Source organism: Crinia signifera, chromosome 1 (genome assembly GCF_055691185.1).
Source record: "Crinia signifera chromosome 1, ASM5569118v1, whole genome shotgun sequence".
Classification (NCBI taxonomy): Eukaryota; Metazoa; Chordata; class Amphibia; order Anura; family Myobatrachidae; genus Crinia; species Crinia signifera.
The window spans coordinates 410284819-410308159 of NC_139217.1; the positions used below are offsets into that span (position 1 = coordinate 410284819).

Sequence of the window (23341 nt, forward strand, 5' to 3'; positions counted from 1 at the left end):
CCAATCAGCTCCTACCTACCATGTTACAGACTGTCAGCGGGATGTTCTAACATCCGCAGCCCTGTATCGCCGGGCTTTGCATTCTTAATGACCGCATATTCTGTAACATATGCGGTCATTAACGCAAGGGACAGCTCTTGCGATAAGAGCTGTCCCTTGCGATGCGGCGCTGGTGCTGGAATTCCGGGTCTGTGACCCGGGAGTCCATCTGCGCATGCGCAGAGTGACGCGTCGGCCGCAGGGCATGCTGGGAGGGATCCGTGACGGATCCCTCAAACAGCGCTGCGGTAAGAAGCCCATGGGCTTCTGCAGGGAATCGCCAGCTTTTGCTGGCGATTCCCTCCGCAGCGCTGCCACTGCGGAGGGGGGTTAGAGCATACAGAAATGAGGTTTTTACCGCATTTCTGTCTTAGAGAATCGCCCCCAGTGTTTGAAAAATGTCAGATAGGAGCCGATTGGTTGTTATTTTTTATCACTCTCCATTTTATCACTTTTGAAGCTTAGTGTATCTGGTCCAATATTTGGACCAGTGGCGTAACTATCGTCCTGCAGCCCCGCGGTGGCGGGGAGGCGCTGAGGGTATGTGGGCGCGGGGGGGGGGGGGGGGGGGCTGCGGGACTATTGTTACTCACTGGTTCTTTCTGCCGCCGGTGGTTTTATTTGCACCGGGTCCCAGCTCTCCCGAGTCCCGGCTACTGCTGCAGCCGCAGCGCTTCTAATACAAAAAGGTGACACTTGGAAAATGGCTGCCCCCATACCGCAGACAGTTTTTTGTCTGCAGTATGGGGGCAGCCATTTTCCAAGTGTCACTTTTTCATTAGCAGCAGTAAACAGGAGAGCCGGGACCCAGCGCAGACGGATGCGGCCAGAGGTAACACACACACATACACACAAACACGTCACATACACAAACACAACTGCGCAAATCAGTACAAAATATCCATATGAAAAAATATTAAATACCACAGTGGCAGAAATATTTATGGTAGAGACAACAATAAAAACATAAACTACAGATTAAATGACAGCTACAGATGTACAATATTTCATTTGGTTGAATATATAAACTTATTATACTGCGCTTGAGACGTATATAATCATGGTCACACTCTGTATAATCTCTAGAAATGATAGTTAACCCCGGTATAGAATTATATAATACAAGTGACCAAAATTATGGAACAACATAACCATAATGTCAGCAACTGGGGATGTGCACACCCAAACCGAACAACAATTGAATTAATCTGTTGGGCACCATCTAGTGGCCGTCAGTGCGCAAAACACTTGAATTCCCCCAAAGACGTGAGGAGCTGCATTATCCTTTTACTATATAGGATCAGCTGTTTAAAACGTTAGACCCAACAATTTCAATGCACACAGATGTAGCGTCTGTCATTCTTGCAGGGGCTGACGGTAGATCCACCAGCCGCCGGAAGGGGACGTGCGCGCACTTACTTCAGAGCTCCCCACCGATTCGCCGACGGTCCCCGACGCCCGATTCCACCTAGACAAACTAGACAGTCACATCCCAACTTTACATTAGACCCTATACAGTATGTCTACTTATTATGATAACAAATCAACTTTTCTACATTTAAATGCTCACTTTCATTACATTTTATTTTCGCAAACGTAGAAAATACTTTAGGAATAGAGTATAGTGCATGTTAGATGCATAAAATAGCTATATTTTTGTGTAGTCTATGCAGAAAAATTAGGCAAAATAATATCTATACATATATTATAAATAAAGATATATAAAACTGCTAAATTAGAAGCAACTTCTATCCTGAGAACATAAGCACAAGTGTCAGCCATACACTGCTGATGCGGTTACTGACAAATCTCAGGCTAAATATACACTTGTATTTACCTGACTGCTGTGCGCTGCTCCTATCAATTATAGGATACAGGATGACTTGTGTCAAGGCAAATTGCATTAGTTTATGTTGATGTGTCACAGTATTGACATGCGGTGCAGAAAGTTGGAATAATATGTTATTGTCAAACGCAAATGTTACTGAATGTGTAACAAGATATAATATGGCATGGTGAATTCCTTCTAAATATACTGGATGTAACAGATATAGCAGAGAAAACTATATTTCACCAGTCATCTCTCATAGTACCAGTCATTACATTTGTATGGTAAGTGAGTAATTACTGACCATTTTATGATTCCTGTCATTCTCTTATTCCAGTTCAAAAGAAGTTGCGTTACATTTAAAGGACCCACAGCACCCTGAGCATGTTTTGGGAACTATACATTTGTCTGTCATTCTGGCCAAAAAAGACGGTGTCTGCATGGATTTGGTGAGTCATTGAAATAATTCAGCATAATCATAAATTAAATAATTAATGATAAGTAAATGCATACTTCCAAATGTATCTACTATGTGCACTGGAACACTAATTGGGTAGGTGGTAGTGTCCTGCCTGGGGCATGGTTGCATCATATTGGAAAATGCTACATCCCTGGAGTGCGGTGAGTCCATCAGAAGCTCTATAATGTCATAACACTCGTCTTTCCTGATAATACCTCTGTCTAACCTACCGGTTGGCACAACAGGGGGCGTGGCATAGTCACAGGTGGGCGTGAGAGCAAGGACACACAACTGTATTATATAGGCCACACCTACCACTATACAGTGCCAAGATTATCTGCATTGTAAAGCAGGAACAGTGCAAATGGCATTGTCTCCTCCCATCCTCGGACTGTCCACTCATGGACGTCTGCAGAGGGTGCTGGCATTGAGGATCAGTTCGAGGAGACTTGCCAACTTTTCTGGGCAGCCCAGAGGGCCACTCGATTTTCAAGAGACTTCAGTGCGTTTTGGGAGAGCAGACACACAATACATTTTAGAGCAGACACACAATACAATACACCAGCGATCACACAATACAATCTCTATGGCCATGGATGGGAATATGTACCCAAGTACATGCATGCTACCCACAGCACACTAATTGCAGTTGAGATTAGCTGCAGCCAAGATAAACCTGGCACAACCTGTATGACCTCTGTAATGCCATGTGCACCTGGTCAGCCTGGCGGTGAATAGGCACCCTATATCAATTTTGACCTGTGTTGCATCCCCACATCTGGAGCCGACACTGACCAGTACTCAGGCTCTCTTAACTATTACTGTTTTTACAGACATAGATACCTTTGGGGGTCTGCACCTGTTTACAATGACAAACACATCCCTACTTTACTTAGCCCATATCACACAGCCCCTTCCATCACCTGTCCTGCCTCTCCAATTGCAAGCGGGCACAAGTGTCAGGATATAATGAATCAGTGTACGCCATGACAGCAGCAGCCTCATTGTGTGCACAAGATAACATAGTCATCCATAAACATCCTAACGGCTGATGAATGCACTTGTATGCGAACCTCATCAAAACACTATTAACTTATCTAAAATAATGACACAGAGACTTAGATTTAGCATAGGATGTTAGTTGATTTATTTCAGGTAGACTCTAAACTTAATTATATTTGAATATCAAATGGCTTAAATAAATGGTGGCAAAGAAAGAACGGCTAAAATCATCACCCCCTTCTAAAACTGAGCTACACCAAACAGCCCAATTAGCTAACCACTTCAGAATCTAGAGATGGACGCCTGGGCCAAAGATTTGGATTTGGATTCGTATCCGGGATTTGGATTTGGTTTTGTCAAGTGGAAGTGAAAGGGTTTTGATTTGATTGGATTTTTTGAAAAATCGGGGGGCAGTGTTCGGAGCGTTTCGGATTCCACTGAATCTGGACCGCTCATCTCTAATCCACTCAGCCTTCTACCTTGACTACCCACCCGTTTGGGTGATGTAGCTGCCCCTGTTAGGTAGTCCAGCAATACATACATAGTCAATGAAGGTGACTGCACCAAAAACACAATCAATTAATTAACAAACAAACATGTATAAACAACTTATAACAGGTAACCTGCCATTCTTTCCCGCCTGCACGGATAAAGCAAACGTCAAACCAGCGACCAAAAAAAAGGGAATGTGGCGGTAAGATCAAAAATGAAAGCGGACGAGTCTTCCCAAACTACTTATATCCAAACTACCCCTTTTTCTCTTCCCCACTATTGGATAAGAATGTCACATTCTATCACGGTGCCATTTCGAGCCTCAGGATGTTTAACCCTGGCCGTTCCCGTTCAGTCATTGCTTTTCTCTTTGCTGTCTACTCTTTATGATTTTATTTATTACAAATGTTCCTGTACAGTATAAGATGTGTACATGACAGCGCGCAATGCATACCTTCCAGTCTGAGCCATTTTGAAAAAGTTATATTCAGCTCCTGATTTCCCCATATCTCCAATATTGTTTATTATTTGTGTACATAGGAGAAAGTAATGCAATACATCCTGGGCAATAATAATTGCAAATGATGTGGCATACCAATAGCAGGACACATTAACACTGTTACATAGTTCAGGCCAGTATATGTGCCATGTACAAATACCATTAAGGGGGAATTCTAGTGATGGCAGGAAAGAAAAATAAAAAACCTCTGCACAGTTTTTCCTGCAGCCGCGGAGTTTTGATATTCAATTAGAGGAGTGAAATGAAGGACTAATGAAGCAATTGGAAGTTTAGTCAGTAATTACTCATCTTCCGAAATGGTGTCTTCTCCTCCATCTGGATTCCTGCAGCAGCGATAAATGAGTGTTTTGTGAGTGTGTATAAGTGTGTGTGGGTGTGAGTGAGTTCATGTGCGCATGATTGTGCGTGTGGCCCCCAGAGGCAGCACCTGGGAGAACTACATCTTCCAACAGCCACCTCACTTAGCAGCAGTTCCCAAATTTCCCAGCAATCACCATGCTCAAATATAGCCCTCTCCCCGGTGTAAAGATGGAGGGGAAGACTATTAGGAACCATGGAGACCACCAGATAGGCAAGTACGGTATCATACATTTTTTAATTGGATAAAGCAGGGGTAACACATAACTGCAGGAATCCAAAATTCAGCACATGGGCCCTTATTCAGATCTGATCGCAGTACAAATTTGTTCTCAAATTGGGCAAAACCATGTGCACTGCAGGTGGAGCAGATGTAACATGTGCAGAGAGAATTACATTTGGGTGGGGTGTGTTTAAACTGAAATCTAAATTGCAGTGTAAAAATAATGCAGCCAGTATTTATCCTGCACAGAAGCAACATAACTCACACAAATCTAACTCTCTCTATACATGTTACATCTGCCCCACCTGCAGTTCACATGGTTTTGCCCATTTTGAGAACAAATTTGTACTGCGATCAGATCTGAATAAGGGCCTTGGTCCGCAAGTTTTTTTTTACCTTGCTAAACCTCGTGCCTTATTGCAACATGAGTGTGTAAAAAACAAATGATCATCAAATTTAAACATGATACTAAGTAGGAATGATTGACCTTGTGACACTATTAATCTCCCATTACTGAAAACAGGTTTGGTTAATGAATAAAATGTTATGGTAACCGGCTTAGGGAGTATTGGATCGGGTACTGACCTCAGAGACGTGTTACAGCCAGTGCTCTATTTAATATTTTTGGCTAGACGAACACTACTAATGTAATACGTGTGTGGCCTGCTTCATCAGACAGTCAATGCCTTTTATTTGATGATCTCTGTAACACATGATCATTAACATTTTTCACAGCCTGTATCTATGCTCAAGTCATCGGAGTCGGTAAGAATCAGACCACTGTCTCCTGAAACTGTGGCTGTAGCAATATTGTGTTTGTTGTGGAGTTACAACCCATTAAAGCATGGTAACGCTCTATTGATGTCATTGCATGATATTTTGTTGTACCTCTCATACATAGTAATGCATGTACACCTTTCTGCTCCTGCAACCGGTAACTTCTGTAGTTTGTGTGCAAGTTGCTATGGTGCTGTGGAGGGTGGGGGAAGCACAGTGCACATACTGTAGATCAGGGAAATGCAAAGTAGGCAAAAGCAGATGACTCCGTAGTTATATATACCTTCATAAATTTGTGAGCAGTGCTGGGTACTCTATGAAGGGAACTAATACCCCATACACACTAGCCAACCAGGTTGTGGCCGATACAGTTAACAATATCGGCCACAGCTGTGCGCAGCTGATATTGTGCGTATACAATTATATCAGCATGCCGATATCCTTTAGTGGCATCACCGGGATCCGCTTAACATGCATGTCATTTGTCTATATAGCCAAATTGACATGCAATTTTAGTAGACATCAATTGTTGCCCTGGATGGGGAAGCCTGAGGTGGGATCCAGCTATGACACCTTTCTTATTTTTGGAACCAGGGCTGGTCCTAGAGCGTGGTGCTGGTTTCTTAAATAAAGAGGAAGCCCAGCAATTCAGTGCTTCAGCAGGGGAAGCAAAATTGGGAAATCTGAAGCAGCTCAAAGAGGCTGGTTAGGCCCGGGGGCGGGACCCCACACTGGGTTTGGTTGTTTTGGACAGAACCATGCACATATCTCACTGATCTGTGCATGGTTCTGTCAATCTCCCCTGCCAGAAGCTAGTCAATTTTTTTGTGATTTGTGGTCATGTTTTTTGAAAGGCACCCTATTACATTTGCAATTTTGAGTGGATGCGTTTTTTGATGTGTGGTTTTTCTTTTTTTTCGGTCACAGCTAGGGAAGCCAATCCCGGGGCATTTAAAAAAAAATGCTCAATCCCGGGATTTGATGGTTGCCGGGTGGGGGGACGGGTCGTCCATGCCGCTGGGTGCGGGCTTGCAAGCTGGATTCCCGCTGGCTGGGTGGGCGGGTGGAAGCGCTGGCTGGGTGGGCGGGTTGTCTCGCTGGCTGGATGGGCGCTTGGGTGGGTACGCTGGCTTGGCGGGCGGGTGATTATGCTGGCTGGGCAGGTGGGCGGGCGGTGCTGCATTACAATGCTGGGCACGACCTCTGCCTGCGCAGCGTGACCTCTGATCTCATGCTGAGAGGTCATGCTGCACACAGTGCTGCCGGGAGAAGTCGGGCAGTGTCTGAGCGATGCTCAGGCGCTGCCCGGCATTAGACTGCGCGCATCCCGAAATCCCGGGATTGGAAACTCCAATCCCGGGATTGAAATCCTGGCGTTTTAGGGGCCAAATCCTGGGATCCCGCCGATCCCGGGATTGGCCACCCTAGTCACAGCTAAATGTGAGACTTTGGCGGTTTTTGACCAAAAAATCCCAGCCTAAAAAATTGCACCCTATTACAATTGCCTGCTGATTTTGTAATATTTTACAAAAGCCTGCTCATTTCAGCACACATAGCAGTGAGCCCTTATTGCAGTATCAATATCTCAAAAAAACCGAGACGTTCCCACGAAAAGCAGGACAGGTGGGAAGTATGGAATGATTCACAATTTTTTTCTTCTTTTTGCACAACTTAAACAATCTCAAGAACATCCTTTTTCCTATATGCACACTACACAATGGCCTTTATTCTGGTTCACTCGCAAAGGCAAATTCCTTCTCAAATGGTCAAAACCATGTGCACTGCGGGGGGGGGGGGAGATTTAACAGGTGCACAGAGATATACATTTGGGTGAGTTATTTTGTTTCTGTGCAAGGTAAATACTGACTGCTTTATTTTTACACTGCAATATAGATCTCACTTTGAAGTAAAGCCCCACCCAAATCTAATTCTCTCTGCACAAGTTACATCATTCTTCCTACAAGAACAATAAATTTCCCTTGATATTGTTGAGGTGATGTTTTTTTCAAGCAGCTTGCCTGTACACATTGCCATACCTACAAACATGACCCATTCCAAAAGGGACATCGTGCTCTCTAACTGGACTTCCCTTTTAATTGATGTTTTTCCTCACCTGTTTTATGGAGTCATTTAATATTTGTTACAGCCTTGCTTGAACCTGCCCAGCGCACACATTGCTGTGACAATTACCTGCCCTAAGCTGTCAGCATCACACCACACACTGCTCCCATCCCTGCTCCTCCAGATGCCAGCTCATCTGCGGTCCTCACTACGTCACAACACGTGGTAAGTGGGGGCTTTCCTGTTGCTCCACTGCACTGCCTTGGTCCTGTTTGAGCATTGGGCAGCAGGCTCCGGTGCTGTCAGACTGAGGACGACCTGCTTCCGGCTGCGGTGACAGGCTGCCGAAGAACCACTGCTGTTGAGTGAAGGGGGCTGGAGGGCAGCAGGTGATCCGACGGTCATGATTATAACCGATGGGGGCTCCCGCCAACACTTTGCGATAGAGTTGCCCGGGCCCTCCCCTCTGTCAGAGCGGCAGGGCCCAGGACTATTGTCCCCATAGCACCAAAATGCTGAGATTCTTGCAGAAAAAGTAAAGATTAAACTATTGCGTAGCTATGAATAATGCTAGAGTTAAAGTTGGAACAGTTACAGTAGATGCAGTGGGGCAGATGTATTTATCCTGGCGAAGAGATAAAGTGGAAGGAGCTAACGCACCAGCCAATCAACTCCCAACTGTCATATTTCAAACACAGCTGGCTGGTGGTTACCTCCTTCCACTTTATCTCCAGTTTATCTCTTTGCCAGACTTAATAATCTGCCCCAGTGTTGTTTAATAATCAGCTTATGCCTTCACTTTCAGCCACTGTTTCATCTCCATACAGTTGTATGAATTTATATTGTTTAACCCCTAAAAATGGCTGGCTGCTTAGTGCGTAGACTTGAATACACTTTGATATCTATATCAAGTTGCACTAAAAATACATTGAACATTTCAGCTGCTGATTAGACAATTTTCAGTTCTATGTCTACATTAGTAGTGGGATGCTGGCCCATAGTAATCAGGGATAACATACAGTGTTCCCAGGCCGGTCCTCATTATGGGGAGATTCTCTAAAAATCTCCGCCCCCCTTCGCCGCCCATCGCAATTATAATTATCGCATATGTTCTAACATATGCGATAATTATAGCAAAGGACAGCTCTTGCGTTAAGAGCTGTCCTTTGCGGTGAGAGTCGCCGGGACCTGCTAGCTCCCCCTCCCTCCCACACCCGGCACTGCTGCTGCTGCGCCGAGCTCTCCTCCTCCCTGCACCCGGAAGAGGATCAGTGCAGGGAGGAGGTCACAGGTCCGGGCCAGCACAGCTCTGTGCTGCCCGGACACAGGTAAGGGGGGCGATGCGGGGCGGCGGGGGTCCGTGCGGGGCGGCGGTGGGTTTGCGTTAGAAGCCCATTGGCTTCTATGGGGCATCCCCAGATTATTTTGGCAATGCCCCCCGCCGCGGTAACCCGGCGGGGGATGCATAGAGCATCCCGAAATGCGGTACAAACCCAGATAACGGGGGTTTTGCCGCATTTTCACCTTAGAGAATCTCCCCTATGGCCCTTATTCTGATTGAGTCGGACGGCTCCGTGTGCGGTCGGACGGCTGATGTTTGCTATTTGCGCATGTGCAGTCGGCGACCATCGGAGGATGGGGGAGGTTCCCACAGATGGAGGAGGTGTTCACATGAAACATCCACTCGCGGTCCATACGCTTGGCGTCTTACCGCATTCGGACAGTGTGAGCGATCCGTACGGTAGGCGGGGCTAAGAACACTCGGTTCCTGTCCGAAATACTCATCCGTCCGAATCAACTGGAATAGGAGCCTATGTGTGCATGTGAGGGGTGACTTGCAATCTTGATTATTTACAGTGGAACTGGACTCTTCAATGTGTCTGCTTTGTAAATAAAATAAAAAGTAAAAAATAGTTCTTAAAACAATGTTTGTGGCAATTAAACAGTAAAGAGAGGGGCTCGGAAAGCCCCGGGCATGTCCCTAGGGCAGGCATTCCCAACCACGGTCCTCAAGGTACACCAACAGTCAGAGGCGTAGGGAGGGCGGAGCCACCGGAGCTCCTGCCCTGGGCGCCGATTGGTTGGCTGGCGCCGCTGGCCCGCCCCCCCTCCGCAAATGGTCCCTGCTACTAGTGTGGCACTGTGGCGGGTACGCCCGGGGCGGGCAGCGCCGGTGGCTGCCCTGCCCGGCGCCTGCCTCCCCTGCTGCCCAGGCTGCTCGCCCGGTCCCCGCCGCCAAGCGTCACGGGCGGTGAGGCCGGGCGGCGGGCTGACAGTCACCACGGCTGCCTGTCAATTGCTGCTGCTGCTGCTCGGTCTGGCTTCCGGGCAGCGCAGGCAGCCAGCGTAGCAGCACTAGTGTGTGTGAGTGACAACAATGTCACACTCCTCCCAGCGACTCTGACCCCCTCCCTCCTCCCTGGCTACAGCAGCGCGTCATCACCAGCCTTCCCAAGAGCTGGCTGTAGCCTGGAGGAGAAGGTGTGTTGCTGGCTGCCGCCCGTGCGATATTCAATTATTCAAGGTGGATAGATTTTTTTTTTTACAGCTAAACGTTATTAAAATAAACATAGTAAACTTGTTGTTTTGTTGGTTATGTGGAGCCCGGGGGGTGGGGGGGGGGGGGGGGGGTGGGTTAGTGAATCTCTGGCTTCTGCTGCTGCCCTGGCCTGCTGTGCTGTATATATCAGCATGTTATATATAGCGCAGCAGCTTCATTACAGTGTCTTAGCGCAGCAGATTCCGTTACAGTGTCTTATACAGCGCAGCAGATTCCATTACAGTGTCTTATACAGCGCAGCAGATTCCGTTACAGCGTCTTATATAGCGCAGCAGATTCCGTTACAGCGTCTTATATAGCGCAGCAGATTCCGTTACAGCGTCTTATATAGCGCAGCAGATTCCGTTACAGCGTCTTATATAGCGCAGCAGATTCCATTACAGTGTCTTATACAGCGCAGCAGATTCCGTTACAGCGTCTTATATAGCGCAGCAGATTCCGTTACAGCGTCTTATATAGAGCAGCAGATTCCGTTACAGTGTCTTATATAGCGCAGCAGATTCCGTTACAGCGTCTTATATAGCGCAGCAGATTCCGTTAAGTGTCTTATATAGTGCAGCAGATTCCGTTACAGTGTTTTTAAGTTTTTTCTTTTCAAATGTAACATGCCAACACATGTTAGCCACACCCCCAATTTATTACCGGGGGGGGCGCGAAATATGCCCTTGCTCCGGGCACCATGACACCTAGCTACACCACTGCCAACAGTGCAGGTATTAGTGATATCCAGGCTTCAGCACAGATAAGTTTAATCAGAATCCCTTAGATACTAATTAAGTCACCTGTGCTCAAGCCTGGATATCTACAAAACCTGCACTGTTGGTGTGCCTTGAGGACCGTGGTTGGGAATGCCTGCCCTAGGGTGACATGCAGTTTGGGTTTGTCAAGTGACAACAGTGCAAGCATGATGCACAAATGGTATGTGGAATGTGACCACACCATGTGGGGAAGGCGCTGATAAGGTCCTCAATCTCCCTATATATATTTTTGGAGCTATGTATGATTGTCGGTGACAATAACCATGTTACCACCAGCTTTAGCATTTTCTTTTATACAGTAGGCTGGAATGGAAAAAAAATCAAAGTGCCTGAGAACATAGGCAGGAAGCAGCATAGATAGCACCATTTTGTTACTGCAGCAGGAGGAGTCTGATATATGTAGATGCCATGTATTTGTTATCCGTGCTGCATTCTAAGATGCAACATTGGATAACCTGCGACACCATCAGCCAGTTGTGTGACCCATGGGGTCGCGCAAGCCGGCCTCCAAAAAAGATTGTGACCTTATCACCGTCCGTCACCACCTCGTATCAGGTCCACTGAATAAAAGTGTATATGGGACCTGCTATTCACATTCATAGTACCTTAGTAAAGGTGACTACTAAGTGTCTTTAACTTGTTTATTGAAGGGCTTATGTATCAACAACTATTTGCAGGCTGTCCCCGTTGTACTTGCATACAGTATATTAGGTATCCTCTGTCTGGCGTTCGGTAAAATGGGGGCGTGTCACCTCCAATTCCTGGGTGTGACGAGGCCAAAGACTGCGCCATGAACGCAGCTTCCTTGGCCTTGCAGTGGCCCCTGCGATGGCAAGTTTGAGTATGGTCAGGCTTATTCAGGCTTGCCGTCAAAGATCTACATTGCGATCGATGGTCGTGATGTTCATTTACAACTGCGATCAAATCAGAGTTTTAACAATAACAAATGCAGGCAGGGGGTGACATGCAGGCAGGGGGTGACATGCAGGCCGAGGGTGGTACGCCGGCAGGGGGTGGTATGCACCTCCTTCATGTGCATTGCTAAGGATCAAATGTGCTATGCTGCTGTGAGCAGTTTATCATATATAAGATCCAACCTGAATCCAACCTGTTACTCAGAGGTTGTTCTGCCTCTACTGCAATAATATACTGCAACTCCCACCGAGGGTGTTAATGAGCAGAGCCAGATTAAGAGGGGGGGGGGGGTCATTACCCCTGGGCCCCCCTCTCTGGAAGGGCCCCACTCCATAGATCAGATCTGTGCTAGCGATCCGATCCACGGCGCTGTTTACCCAATGACAGCCGCCGCAGCACCCAGACTGCAGAGCCTTGCAGGGCTCTGCCTACTGACTCTTGCAATATGCAGGCTGCATATTGCAAGAGGGCAGGAGGGCACCACCTACCACCCACTGTCACTATGCTGCCTGCCATGGAGCACACACACACCCTGACTGGCCAAGTTAGTTTTTTTTTTGGTGGGTGGACAACGTCCTGCCACTGCTGCTCCCGTGTGTCTGGGCATAGACCGAAGCAACTTTTTACATGCCGGCGGCTCCTCTGGATGAGAGCGCTGAAGAGCTCTCTGTGCTTTGCAAAGCACATCAGAGGGGCACTCAGAAACAGCAAAGGCGGGATGTTGTATCTTAGTCTGCTGTCCGCCGCCTGCCTGAGGTAGGAAAAGCTTTGGCAAGTATTTTTTATGTTTTGAAGGAGAGTTGCAGGGATGAAAGGGGGATGGAGAGGTGTAGAGAGTGAGAGGTACAGGGCTGACAGGTCATGCAGAGGTGGAGGCAGTGAGAGGTGCAGGGGTGACAAAGGGGGAGGTGACGGGGACTGAGGAAGTGAGAGGTGCAAGCGTGACATAGGGAAGGTAAGAGGTGCAAGCGTTACAGAGGGAAGGAGAGAGGAAGTGAGAGGTGCAGCGATGATGGGGATTGAGAGATGCAGGAAAGGACTTTTATTTTAGGCCTTAGGGCCCCCTGTCTTAAGTACCCCTGGCCCTCCACAGCCTTAATCCTGCTCTGCTAATGAGGTAAATAACTGGATGGACAAAGTACGCAGTATGCATGAAGGAATAGAACACAGAACAAACGCTCTTAGAATTATGGGGGTGATTCTGGTTGGTTTGCAAAAGCAAACTCCTTCTTTAATGGACAAAACCATGTGCACTGTAGGTGGGGCTGATGTAGCATGTGCAGAGAGAAACAAGAAAAGATTGTCACCAGAAATACTTAGCACTGGACTTTTTGTTTTTTTTTCTATATGTGCAGAGGGAGTTACATTTCAGTGAGATATTTTGTTTCTGTGCAGGGTAAAAACTATATTTATTCTTACACTGCAGTGCACATGGTTTTGTCCATTAAAGAAGGAGTTTGTTTTGCAAACCAACCAGAATCACCACCTACAGTATTTGTCTAGAGCATTTCATAGACCTGTTGTGTTTGTTCTTCGCTGTACTTTCTTGCATGCCTATGATTTCTTTCAGCCAGAGGGTCTCACCAAGTATTGGCCTATTATAATGGCATATTCAGGGTAAACAAAAGTTTTTATGCTTTTGCATTAAAACTCACTAATCCGCGTAGAAGAAAATTTCAACATCTATTTTGATTGACATTGTGCACACAATTGAAGTACTAGTCTCCTCATGAATTAATTTCATATTCTATTTTTATTTTGAAATATATTCAGTTACAATTATGTCTGAATTCATTCTTTAAATATGAGCCTAGAATTGTCTGTGCGGAAAGCTGTAATATAACTCACTAATACTAAAATAGATGAAGTCCCCAACTCTTTCTCGCATTTTGCAAAAGTCGAGAAATTGAACATCTGAATGTATGTACTGTAGGTTTCGGGTGACTTAATAAAGTGTGACCCCAAATACTACAGTCCAATGATTAATACAATGGGGCAGATGTATTAAGCCTTAACAAGAGATAAATGCAAGTGTGATAAAGAGAGATAAATGTCCAGCCAATCACCTCCTACCGGCCATGTTACAGGCTGTGTTTGAAAAAAGTCAGTAAGGAGCTGATTGGCTGGATATTAAATCACCCTTGCATTTATCTCTTGTTAAGGCTTAATACATCTGCCCCATTGTTCCCTGTGAAGATGGCCTAAATATGTGCTGCTGGTGACCTCCTCATCCCGGCAACATAGTAAATGAGAAATGTACTGATTTCTCTTTAAATGCCCTGAGTAACAGAATAGGCCTAAACAAGGAATGAAGAGCCCTCTGGCAGCGGAGCCACTCATTAAAAAATAAAAAAAGATAATTGCACTTTATTTTGTTTACAGACAATAATAATAAAGAAGACTTGGAAACGATCAAGTAAGGTAATTTGTGGCACATAAGGTTAATTACAATATTTGCCAGCGTAATTATAAAAAATAAACTAAACACATCTAGCAAAGTGGTTGTATGTTTGACCCTCCTCGTTAAATGGCCATGTTTTCCAAATCTTCTAAACAAATAACAGTGATCACTTACACACACTGATCTAGTGGCCAGATGTATCAAGCTTCAAAACTGATAAAATGGAGAGTGATAAACAGCCAGCCAATCAGCTCCTACCTGTCATGTCACAGACTGGGATAGAAAAAGGAAGTGCAGAGGCTGATTGGCTGGTTGTGTATCACTCTTCATTTTATCAACTTTGAATCTTGATACATCTGGCCCTAGATGCAGTTAGAATCCCAGCAGTCTGGATCCCAACAGTCATAATTTTGACAGCCGGTTCCCAAAGGTCAGAATCCCAACAGATACTGAAGAGTAAGTACTGGCCTTGGGCTTAGAGTTAGACTCTGTGGGGAGGGTAAGGCTGCTGGGGTGAGGGGGGATAGGGTTAAGATGGGTGTGTTTGGGGGAGTGGGAGTAGGGTTATACTGCTAGCGGGATTGGTTAGGGTTAGAATGTGGGGGAGGGGGGCTAGGGTAGGTTTAGGGGCAGGGTAAAAATACTTACCACAATTCTGACCATCCAAATCCCACTGTTGGTATTTTGACTTTGGGGATCTTGACTGCTGGGATTTTGTAGCCAAACCCAGTGATCTAATTACTAATTAGTAGGTAGAAGGTCATGAAAGCAGATGTCATTGTGAGGAGGATTACTTCATCAGACAATGGTGGAGAACCAGTGAGCTTATGAATCCATATGTTCTAATGTTTCCACAAACAATATTAATAAAAGGATACTGTGCATGCCTGAGGTATCCATTTGTGACACTGTTGCATTTTTTGGGTGTAGTACATAAGAGAAGATCGTGGTATTATTTCTTTAAAATGTATTTTCTTGCATTTGTCAGTTTAATACGGATCATATATGTTTACAGGGAGTTTAGAAAGTCCCTCTGTAGTGAGCAGGGGCGGACTGGGACCAGAAATCGGCCCTGGCATTTTGAGCACACAGGCCCAGTTGGAGTGGGCGGGACCTTTGCGCGGCGAAGCGGCGTGGCAAAAAGGGTGTGTGACCTCATGGAAAGGAGGCATGGCATCACAAAAAGGAGGCATTACACATTATGGAACACACCATACTGCCCATTACATATTATGACACACACCGTAATGCCCATTGCACATACCACACACCATAACCCTTAATTCACTTTTATGCCACACACCATAATGCTTTACACGCAATGGTATGCACAATGGATACATTGCCTTAAAGTGCCCCTCCCCTCTGTGGGGTACATTTTCCATGCAGAGGGTTGTGAATAGAACAAAAAATGCGACATTAAAGTGTAATAAAAAGAAACCTAAGTAGTCTTTCATTTTCAGACACATCAATCATGTGCCTCTTCCCACTTCCCCACACACAGATCAAGCAAGCATTGTACACAGGGGCATGTGGGCAGCGCTCATCATATTCATCACAGTTGTTAGCAGCCATTCACAGTAAGGAATAAAGGGAGTATAGAAATATGTGAGCCCCTTCTAGTGATGGGTTCTGATAAACAGTCACCTTATCTGGCCCGGGGAAGGGCCGCAGCAGACGAGCGGTCAGCATCGCGAGTGTGGTGCCGGGCGCAGAAAGCCGCATTCAGATAGGGGAGGTGGTTGGCGGGCTGACGTTTAAGAGGAGTCGCGGGACAGCACTGGGTGGCTCAAATGACGCGACTGCCCGGCGTTCAACACAGGAGGTGGTGCTGTATGCACTAAATCCTGACCTGAACGTATGGCTGCACAAAATCGGCCCACGAGGCCATCGGCCCTTCTGCCATTTGCCAGAAGTGCCAGATGGCCAGTCCGGCCCTGGTAGTGAGCGCTGTCTTCTGGCAGCAGATCACCTATTCAGCTGTGGGTGTCCAAAGAGGGACAACACTTTTATCACTGAATGTAGATAAGAACGTCACAAGTGCCCTTTTATTTCATGTAAATAAAGTGATGTCATATTACTTAGCACACATTCTCTGCAGGGGGACTTTTTGAACACCAGGTACATTTGGATAAACAAGTTAGTTATTTTATCAGTGTTTTGGCTAAACCAATAGAAATATCTTGCGCTTAACAGTTTGATTGTTCCTAATAAACTGTTCACTACCATACAAGTATACTGTAATGCGGGGTGCCTGATTGATATGGTGTGTGACCTTTCTTTGAGAAGTGCTGAACTTCACTATTTGTTCTTCGGTGTCAAACTAGCAGAATGGTCAATTGGGTTCTTTGTTAGTCTTGGATTTGTTCTCGCATTGTCAATACACAAAATCTAATATGTCATCACTAAGAAGGAGGCAAGGTGGCATGAGCATTGCTGTTTGGGCCCATAGGATATAGCAATCTAACTGCCCCAGGGCAGTACTATCTGGATATAGGTTATATGAATGTGAACAGGACACTGGCATTGTAGCAGGTCACATAATTAGAACACGACTCTGCCTCCAAATTAAAACAAATCCTGTGCGCTCAACCCCATGGGAAACACTGCGTCCATAAACCAGGATGCCAATTTCAGAAGGAAGGAAGATATGTGAGGTGACATTGAGCATTATGGGTCTTGAGGTCAGGTGGCTAGAACTGGTACTTTATTGCACATCACTACTTTGCAACACTACCCTCTGTTTGGGATGAACCAAAGTCTTTCCAATACACAAGGATATAGAGGATACCCTAAGAAATCTTGAGGGAATTCCTGCTGCATCGTAACAGGAAGAGAATGATGGTGCGAAGAAAACGTTTTCACCAAAGGCTTCAAAGTGTGGAATGTATTTAGAATAAGATGTGGACGTGTAAACAAAATTGATTTGATTGCTTGAAAGTTTTTAAAATATCCAGTGGATTGTGGCGCAAATTCATGTCAAGACTTTATCTCTCAGACTGAGCTTTGGCACTGTTCTCCTATTTTATGTGCAGAGGTTTTTTTTATTTAGAACAAGCTTTTTAATAAGAAATCTCAAAATTAACTTTAGAAAGTTACCAAAACAGGAAATTAAAAAGTAACTTAAGAGAAAATTGATGATATTGTTGTGTGCTTAGATTTGCATTGGACCAAATTCTCAGAAATATGCATTCTTGAGAATAATTAAGTCTTGGTTGACAATAACAATTGTCCATTGGACTGGGAATGGTATACTGTGGAGATATTGAGTTTGATCCCATGTCTTTTATATTGTGTTATATTGCGTTCTCCAGTATTTGGATGTAAGTTGGAGTCTTATTATGATCATTTTTAGGGACAAGCATCAGGGGATGGCTGGCAACTTTTAGCCTAGGGGCAAGTTCAGAGCATTGGCCCATAAGTAACAGCGCATCAGCTGGAGATCCCAACCCCCGCCACCGAAAAAAAAAAAATAATGCCGCAAATAGGTGGAGATTAATTCAGTAAGAAAGCGGAGTCGCGATTGCGACCCGCATTCAGACAAATACGGGGGGGGGATGAAGGCTGGGATAACCAGTACACCACAGGCTGCTCCCCCTGCATAATAACCAGGACCCATACAGTATAAATACTATACATACCAGGTACCTGGGAGCCGGGCCTGGGACACTGTGTGCAGGGAGGGAGAGAGGCTGCTGCTCACCGGATGTAGATGGATAAAGAGCGCAGATTTCAGCGGCCGTGACGGAGAGGGGGAGCCGCTCTGCAAGGAGCAGGATCAGCATAGCAGGGAGAGCGTCCCTGCCTCCTGAGCGGCTAGCGCCGGCGGCCATGTTCCTGTAGCCACGGCCATGTTTTAAAAGCCAGCTACAGGAACATGGCCGTAGACGATGGAGGAGGAGGTAAAGCGGCCCACAACAGCACCTATAGAGTGGCCTGGGGGACACATGGCACCCTGCCCCCGGCCCAGGCCGCCCCTGACAAGCATGAAGATGAAAAATATTTAGGTACTTGTTTCCTAGCACGGCGCCCAATATTTTCATCTTATGGCATCTTATGCGATCGCATTGCATGCCATATAGCCGCATACGATGCATGCGATGCGATGGTATACAATTTTTTATTGAACAACCACCCTGATGGTTCCTTACAATGTCAAATGCCCCCCCCCCCCATGGTCAACGCCACCAACACGATCAACGCCAACCCGAAGCGTGGCGAGCCCACGAGGGGCGGCGTACGCGTCCTCCGACCTTTTTATACCCCCACTATCTACGTCAGCGTGGAGTTGATGTTAAATAATGTGGTGAGCGCAGCGAGCCACCGAGCCCGAAGCTCGGCAAGCGCAGCGCGCCCAGCGAGGGGACGCGGATTACTTTACATGTATTGACCGTCCGCTCGCCACGCTTTGGGCTCGTATTCCACGCCCCCTCGTGGAGCTTGCTGCACTCGGCACGCTTCGGGCTCGGTGGCTCGCAGCGCTCGCCACACTATATAAAATCAACTCCACGCCGACGTGGATAATGGGGGTATGAAAAGGTCGGAGGATGCGTACCGCTGCGCTCGCCACGCTTCGTGTTGGTGGTGATCGTGGGGGTGGCGTTGACTATGGGGGGCCATTTAACATTGTAAGGACCCATCAGGGTGGTTATACAATAAAAAATTGTAAACGATCGCATCGTATGCCATTGTATACCTTATTTAGTATTACAATGCGATAGGCACCGTGCTAGGAAACAAGTACCAATATTTTTAATTAAAAGGAAAGCAAGGTCACATCTATAGGCAGTTTTTAACCCAGTTTGTAAAAACTGTATATAGATATACATCTCACTTTCTTGCACATTAACCAGCCCATTTGTGCCATGGTGTTACTTGGTAGCACTGACAGTGTTTGCATGCAACATTTGCCGTTACAGTGCACCTTATTCACAAAATTATGTGAATAGGACACACAAGCAGCTTCTGCTGATAAATGATATGTGGCATGCCTATACTCTGTGTGCAACTGCCTACAGAAAAAAATTGTATCATAATATTTCCTTTGCAGGTACTGCCGCAGTCACACACCGAATATAACCATGCCTCTGTTTTGTGAATAAGACGCACTGTAACAAAAAAAGTCGCAAGGCCGCTCTGCTCTACCGCATCACACAAAGGTCACATGGAGCTCACAAGTTATGTGTAACGCGACTTTTAGCGAACAGGGGGGTAGATGTATGTGGACACATTTGTACTATGACATATTTTTATGACCTTTAGATTGTGTTAAGGTGCCCATATATATAGAGTATTTGCACTGTGTGATGTGCGCTCCCACGGGCATCTCATCGCACAGTACAAAAAGTATGTGCTGCACATATTTTTTGTACTGCCCTCACATCGCTTTGCACGCATATTGCATGCAAAACGCATGCGTTGCAATGCAATGCGATCCAGCCCATAACGGGTGCGATCATCGCACTGTGTATGGGCACCATAAGATTTTAAATAAAGTACATGAACACAAACAGCAATGATTTGTCCAGAACAGGCAGTGGCAAAAGAGTGATGTGTGGTTGTAGAGAATACTAGCAGATAAGAAAGCTGTTTTCAGCCCAGCTATTTTCCCCTCATCGTGCACCATACACATAATCGCGCGGTGTGTATGGACCTTAACACATAAACACAAATTTAATGTAACAATAAGAACCTTTTGGCCATGGGGTGATGTGAAAAAAACTATTATTCTCTAGGGCGCCATGATTAAAAAGAGTTTGGAAACCACTGGACCAAGGGCGGAACGTAATGCTGCCGAGTTCATTGCATTTTTTTAAAAGGGGCAATCACTTACAATGCATGGTTTTGCCTTGTAAGTGATTGACCCTGTTCGGTCAACAGCCGAACACGGGCAGCATTACATTATGCCCCAAGTATTTATTCTGCATTGTATTGTAAGATGTGACCACAAGTAAATTGTGTATAGAGATTTTAATTAAGTGAATTAATGTATTTTATTTATTCAAGAAGCTTATTATTAATGCGCCATTACACCAACCACATCCACATTTTATCTTTATATAAATCTACAAGTGCAATACTCTAATGTGCCCCATATACCCAGGAATGAGAGCAAGAGAGAGAGAGCGAGAGATACTGTACTGGGGGAAAGCTAAGACAAACAGTGGCAGTACTATTAATGATATATTATCCCTATGTTAAGACAACTTAACTGAATGATTTTGTTGTGGTCATTATTGGATTTATATTTCTGCAGAGTTAATTTAAACATGCAGCACAAGGAACTGAGACGAATTGTCCTTTCTCATTTTTGCCCAAGCACTGGTGCCACTAATGGCTTGTGTCTGTTGAGAACTTATTTCTCCTGACACTCCGATAATGTAAGACAGTATTTACTGCTGGAATGAAAGGGATAAATAGCATTCTTCTGGACGGTGAAAAAGTAATTGCTGTTCAGCTCTGGTTTAGTCTGTAGCAAATGTCTGTAACAAATGTGTTATAATTCTGAAACCATATATCTTCCTGCCATAGCAGACGAAGAAAGAAAGTGATCATTTCTGAAAGTTAATGTGTTTGGGTGTAAAGTTATTTATGCACTTAATAATCCAGGTCTCAGTAGCCGAGACATCCTCTAAATATACATTGTTTCCCAAATAAATACGTTCAGCAGTATAAAGAGAGTGGATATGACAATCTGAGCTATACGAAATGCTGTGGCTGCAATTGGGACACTAGACGGAATGTTGTGGTTACATCTAGTATTTTTCCATGGCTTAAAGATATATTTGTTACTTTAATACATAAAGTACTGTACACCTAAAGGGGCCCATAATGAAGGGGAGTGTCCATCAAATTCCCTGTTCTCCTGATGCCAGGGTCTTGGTGATGAGGAAAATGCCACATGTTGGAAATTCGCCAATTCTGTCCCAAAAAAGATGGTGATTATTGGATAAGGGATTTTAAACATTTTTTTCTTTCTGCTGATTGAAGGTTTTATTGGTGGATGGTGATCGTCCAAATGAGAAATCGGACAGTAGATGTATGGCCCCATTAGTCTCCGCTTAGTCCTCTTCCATAGCTAGTGACAGAAGCAATCATTCTGCTCAATCTAAGGAAATTACTTCTTCATCTTTCTCTTACATTTTTACATCACCTGCAATATATTTCCACCTTCAATATTATTAGCTTGAACAGGGTTTCATTCTGTGACCCTCATTTACAGACACCAACAGTATATCAAAGCCCTTTGGACCAATGTGTATCAACGCCCCGTAGCCCCCTATGTATCAAAGCCCCCTGACCCATGGTAGCCACTGACAGGTCTCCTCCTATCAATTCTCTCTCCACGCTGACTGTGCATCCGGCAGGTAGATTCTGAACTGACGGTAACGTTGAAAAGGACATCAGCTGGAGAGGCGTTATATTGTGCCCTGAGTTCTGAAATCGCAGTCACCCATTGAGTGGACCACCACAGGATTGGTAGACCAACAATGGTGACCATATCACCATTTAAAGCACTCACCCAAGAGTGTATTGCTATATATACAAACTCAATCAAGGTTTAAAAGGCCTATTGATCTTGGTGTACTACCCCTGAAGAAGTCCCTAGGGGACGAAACGCGTCGGGTTTTTCGTATGATCATGTTGCACCTATGATTGAAGTCTTGTACTGAACCACGAAAATCTATGTAAACGATTTCAAAACTTGTACATTTTTAAACTGTTTTATTGAAAAGAATAAACACTCTGTATTTTTACAAATTGTGGACTGGTGAAACCACCCTCTGAGCGCACCTCTACACCCTTCTTCTTTCTCCTCCTATCAATATAGACATCTCAAGATGACCATATAAGAGGCTCCGTGGCAGTTATGTTGTCATATTACTATAGGGATTTAGCACATTGAAACTAGGCGCTTCTGCTGCAATAACGTGGGTCGCCAGGATTTAGGATGAAATTGGAGAGATTGCATAAAACACAGCCATAAAATAATAATAGCAAAACACAAATGTCATGGATTTTTGGCAGTCTTTGTGGTACCCAATTACAGAATCCTGGGCCTCGCAGCCTAGTGAACAGGTCAACGCCGCCCGACAAATTCCCCCCACTGGCAGCACTGCCCGTATACCCTAGCAAGGTGGGCGCTGACATCATGTGACGACAGCCAACCGCCCCAAGCAGGCATCGGCCAGAGGAATGGCCCTAAGACGCTAAGCATTCCACTGATCCCGCCCCCTTCCCCCCGTTACCTGTGTGAATGCCTCTGCTAGTGTGATACTCGCCGAAGGTGTTCACACAGGGGCTCTGCACATGAACAGGTCCTCCCTACCATCGGAGGCGGGGAGTAATTCTGCAGGTCTGAATCGGCCCACCTCTTAATTTTGTACCCCTGCAAAATGTGGCAATAATAAGAGCAACACTCACCAAACAATATACATGCATATAAAACGTTTGATTTAATGAAATCTTCTCACAGGTTTATGAATACACTGTATATTTGTATATATAACATCCTCCTTATTGTTAGCATGGAGGAATTACAGGGCTTTTAGGCACCTGCTGTATATTTCCTTGCCTTAAAGTTTGAAAAGCAATTGTGATCATGGGAGGAATTGTTACACGGGTGACTGCTCTCACTTGTATTGTTACAGAAATACATTTAGCAAAGAGAGAGCACATTCCTACAATAAAGGCTTCAGCTCTTCTTTTCTGATAGGACTCTCATTTCCAGTTGCAAGTAATACCGAGCTGCATTATTGACCTTTCAAGATAACTTACATTTCCTAATGAGGACTGCCTCTGGACCATTTCTCCTTCCCACAGATGCTTCCCAAACAAAACGCAACCACAAGACAAATCATTATAATGTGAAAGACAATTTGAGCTTCTATGAGTGCTCCTATTTTAACTGGCAGGAGTAGGAAAGTTCAGATATCATTGTCTGCAGC

The 23341-nt window shown here is 45.3% G+C and overlaps 1 protein-coding gene across 5 annotated transcripts in view; it reads left to right on the forward strand.

Annotated features, from left to right (window-relative positions):
- The window catches only part of MCTP1 (multiple C2 and transmembrane domain containing 1), a 798197-nt gene that overhangs the window by 312410 nt on the left and 462446 nt on the right, over window positions 1-23341 (forward strand). For 3 of the 5 annotated variants that reach the window (XM_083151771.1, XM_083151775.1, XM_083151774.1), the window contains exons 5-7: window positions 2205-2316; window positions 5657-5686; window positions 14375-14413. In XM_083151771.1, the coding sequence (XP_083007897.1) occupies window positions 2205-2316; window positions 5657-5686; window positions 14375-14413 (181 nt within the window). The remainder of the gene's footprint in view (window positions 1-2204; window positions 2317-5656; window positions 5687-14374; window positions 14414-23341) is intronic. The other 2 variants (XM_083151772.1, XM_083151773.1) reach the window with 2 other exon arrangements.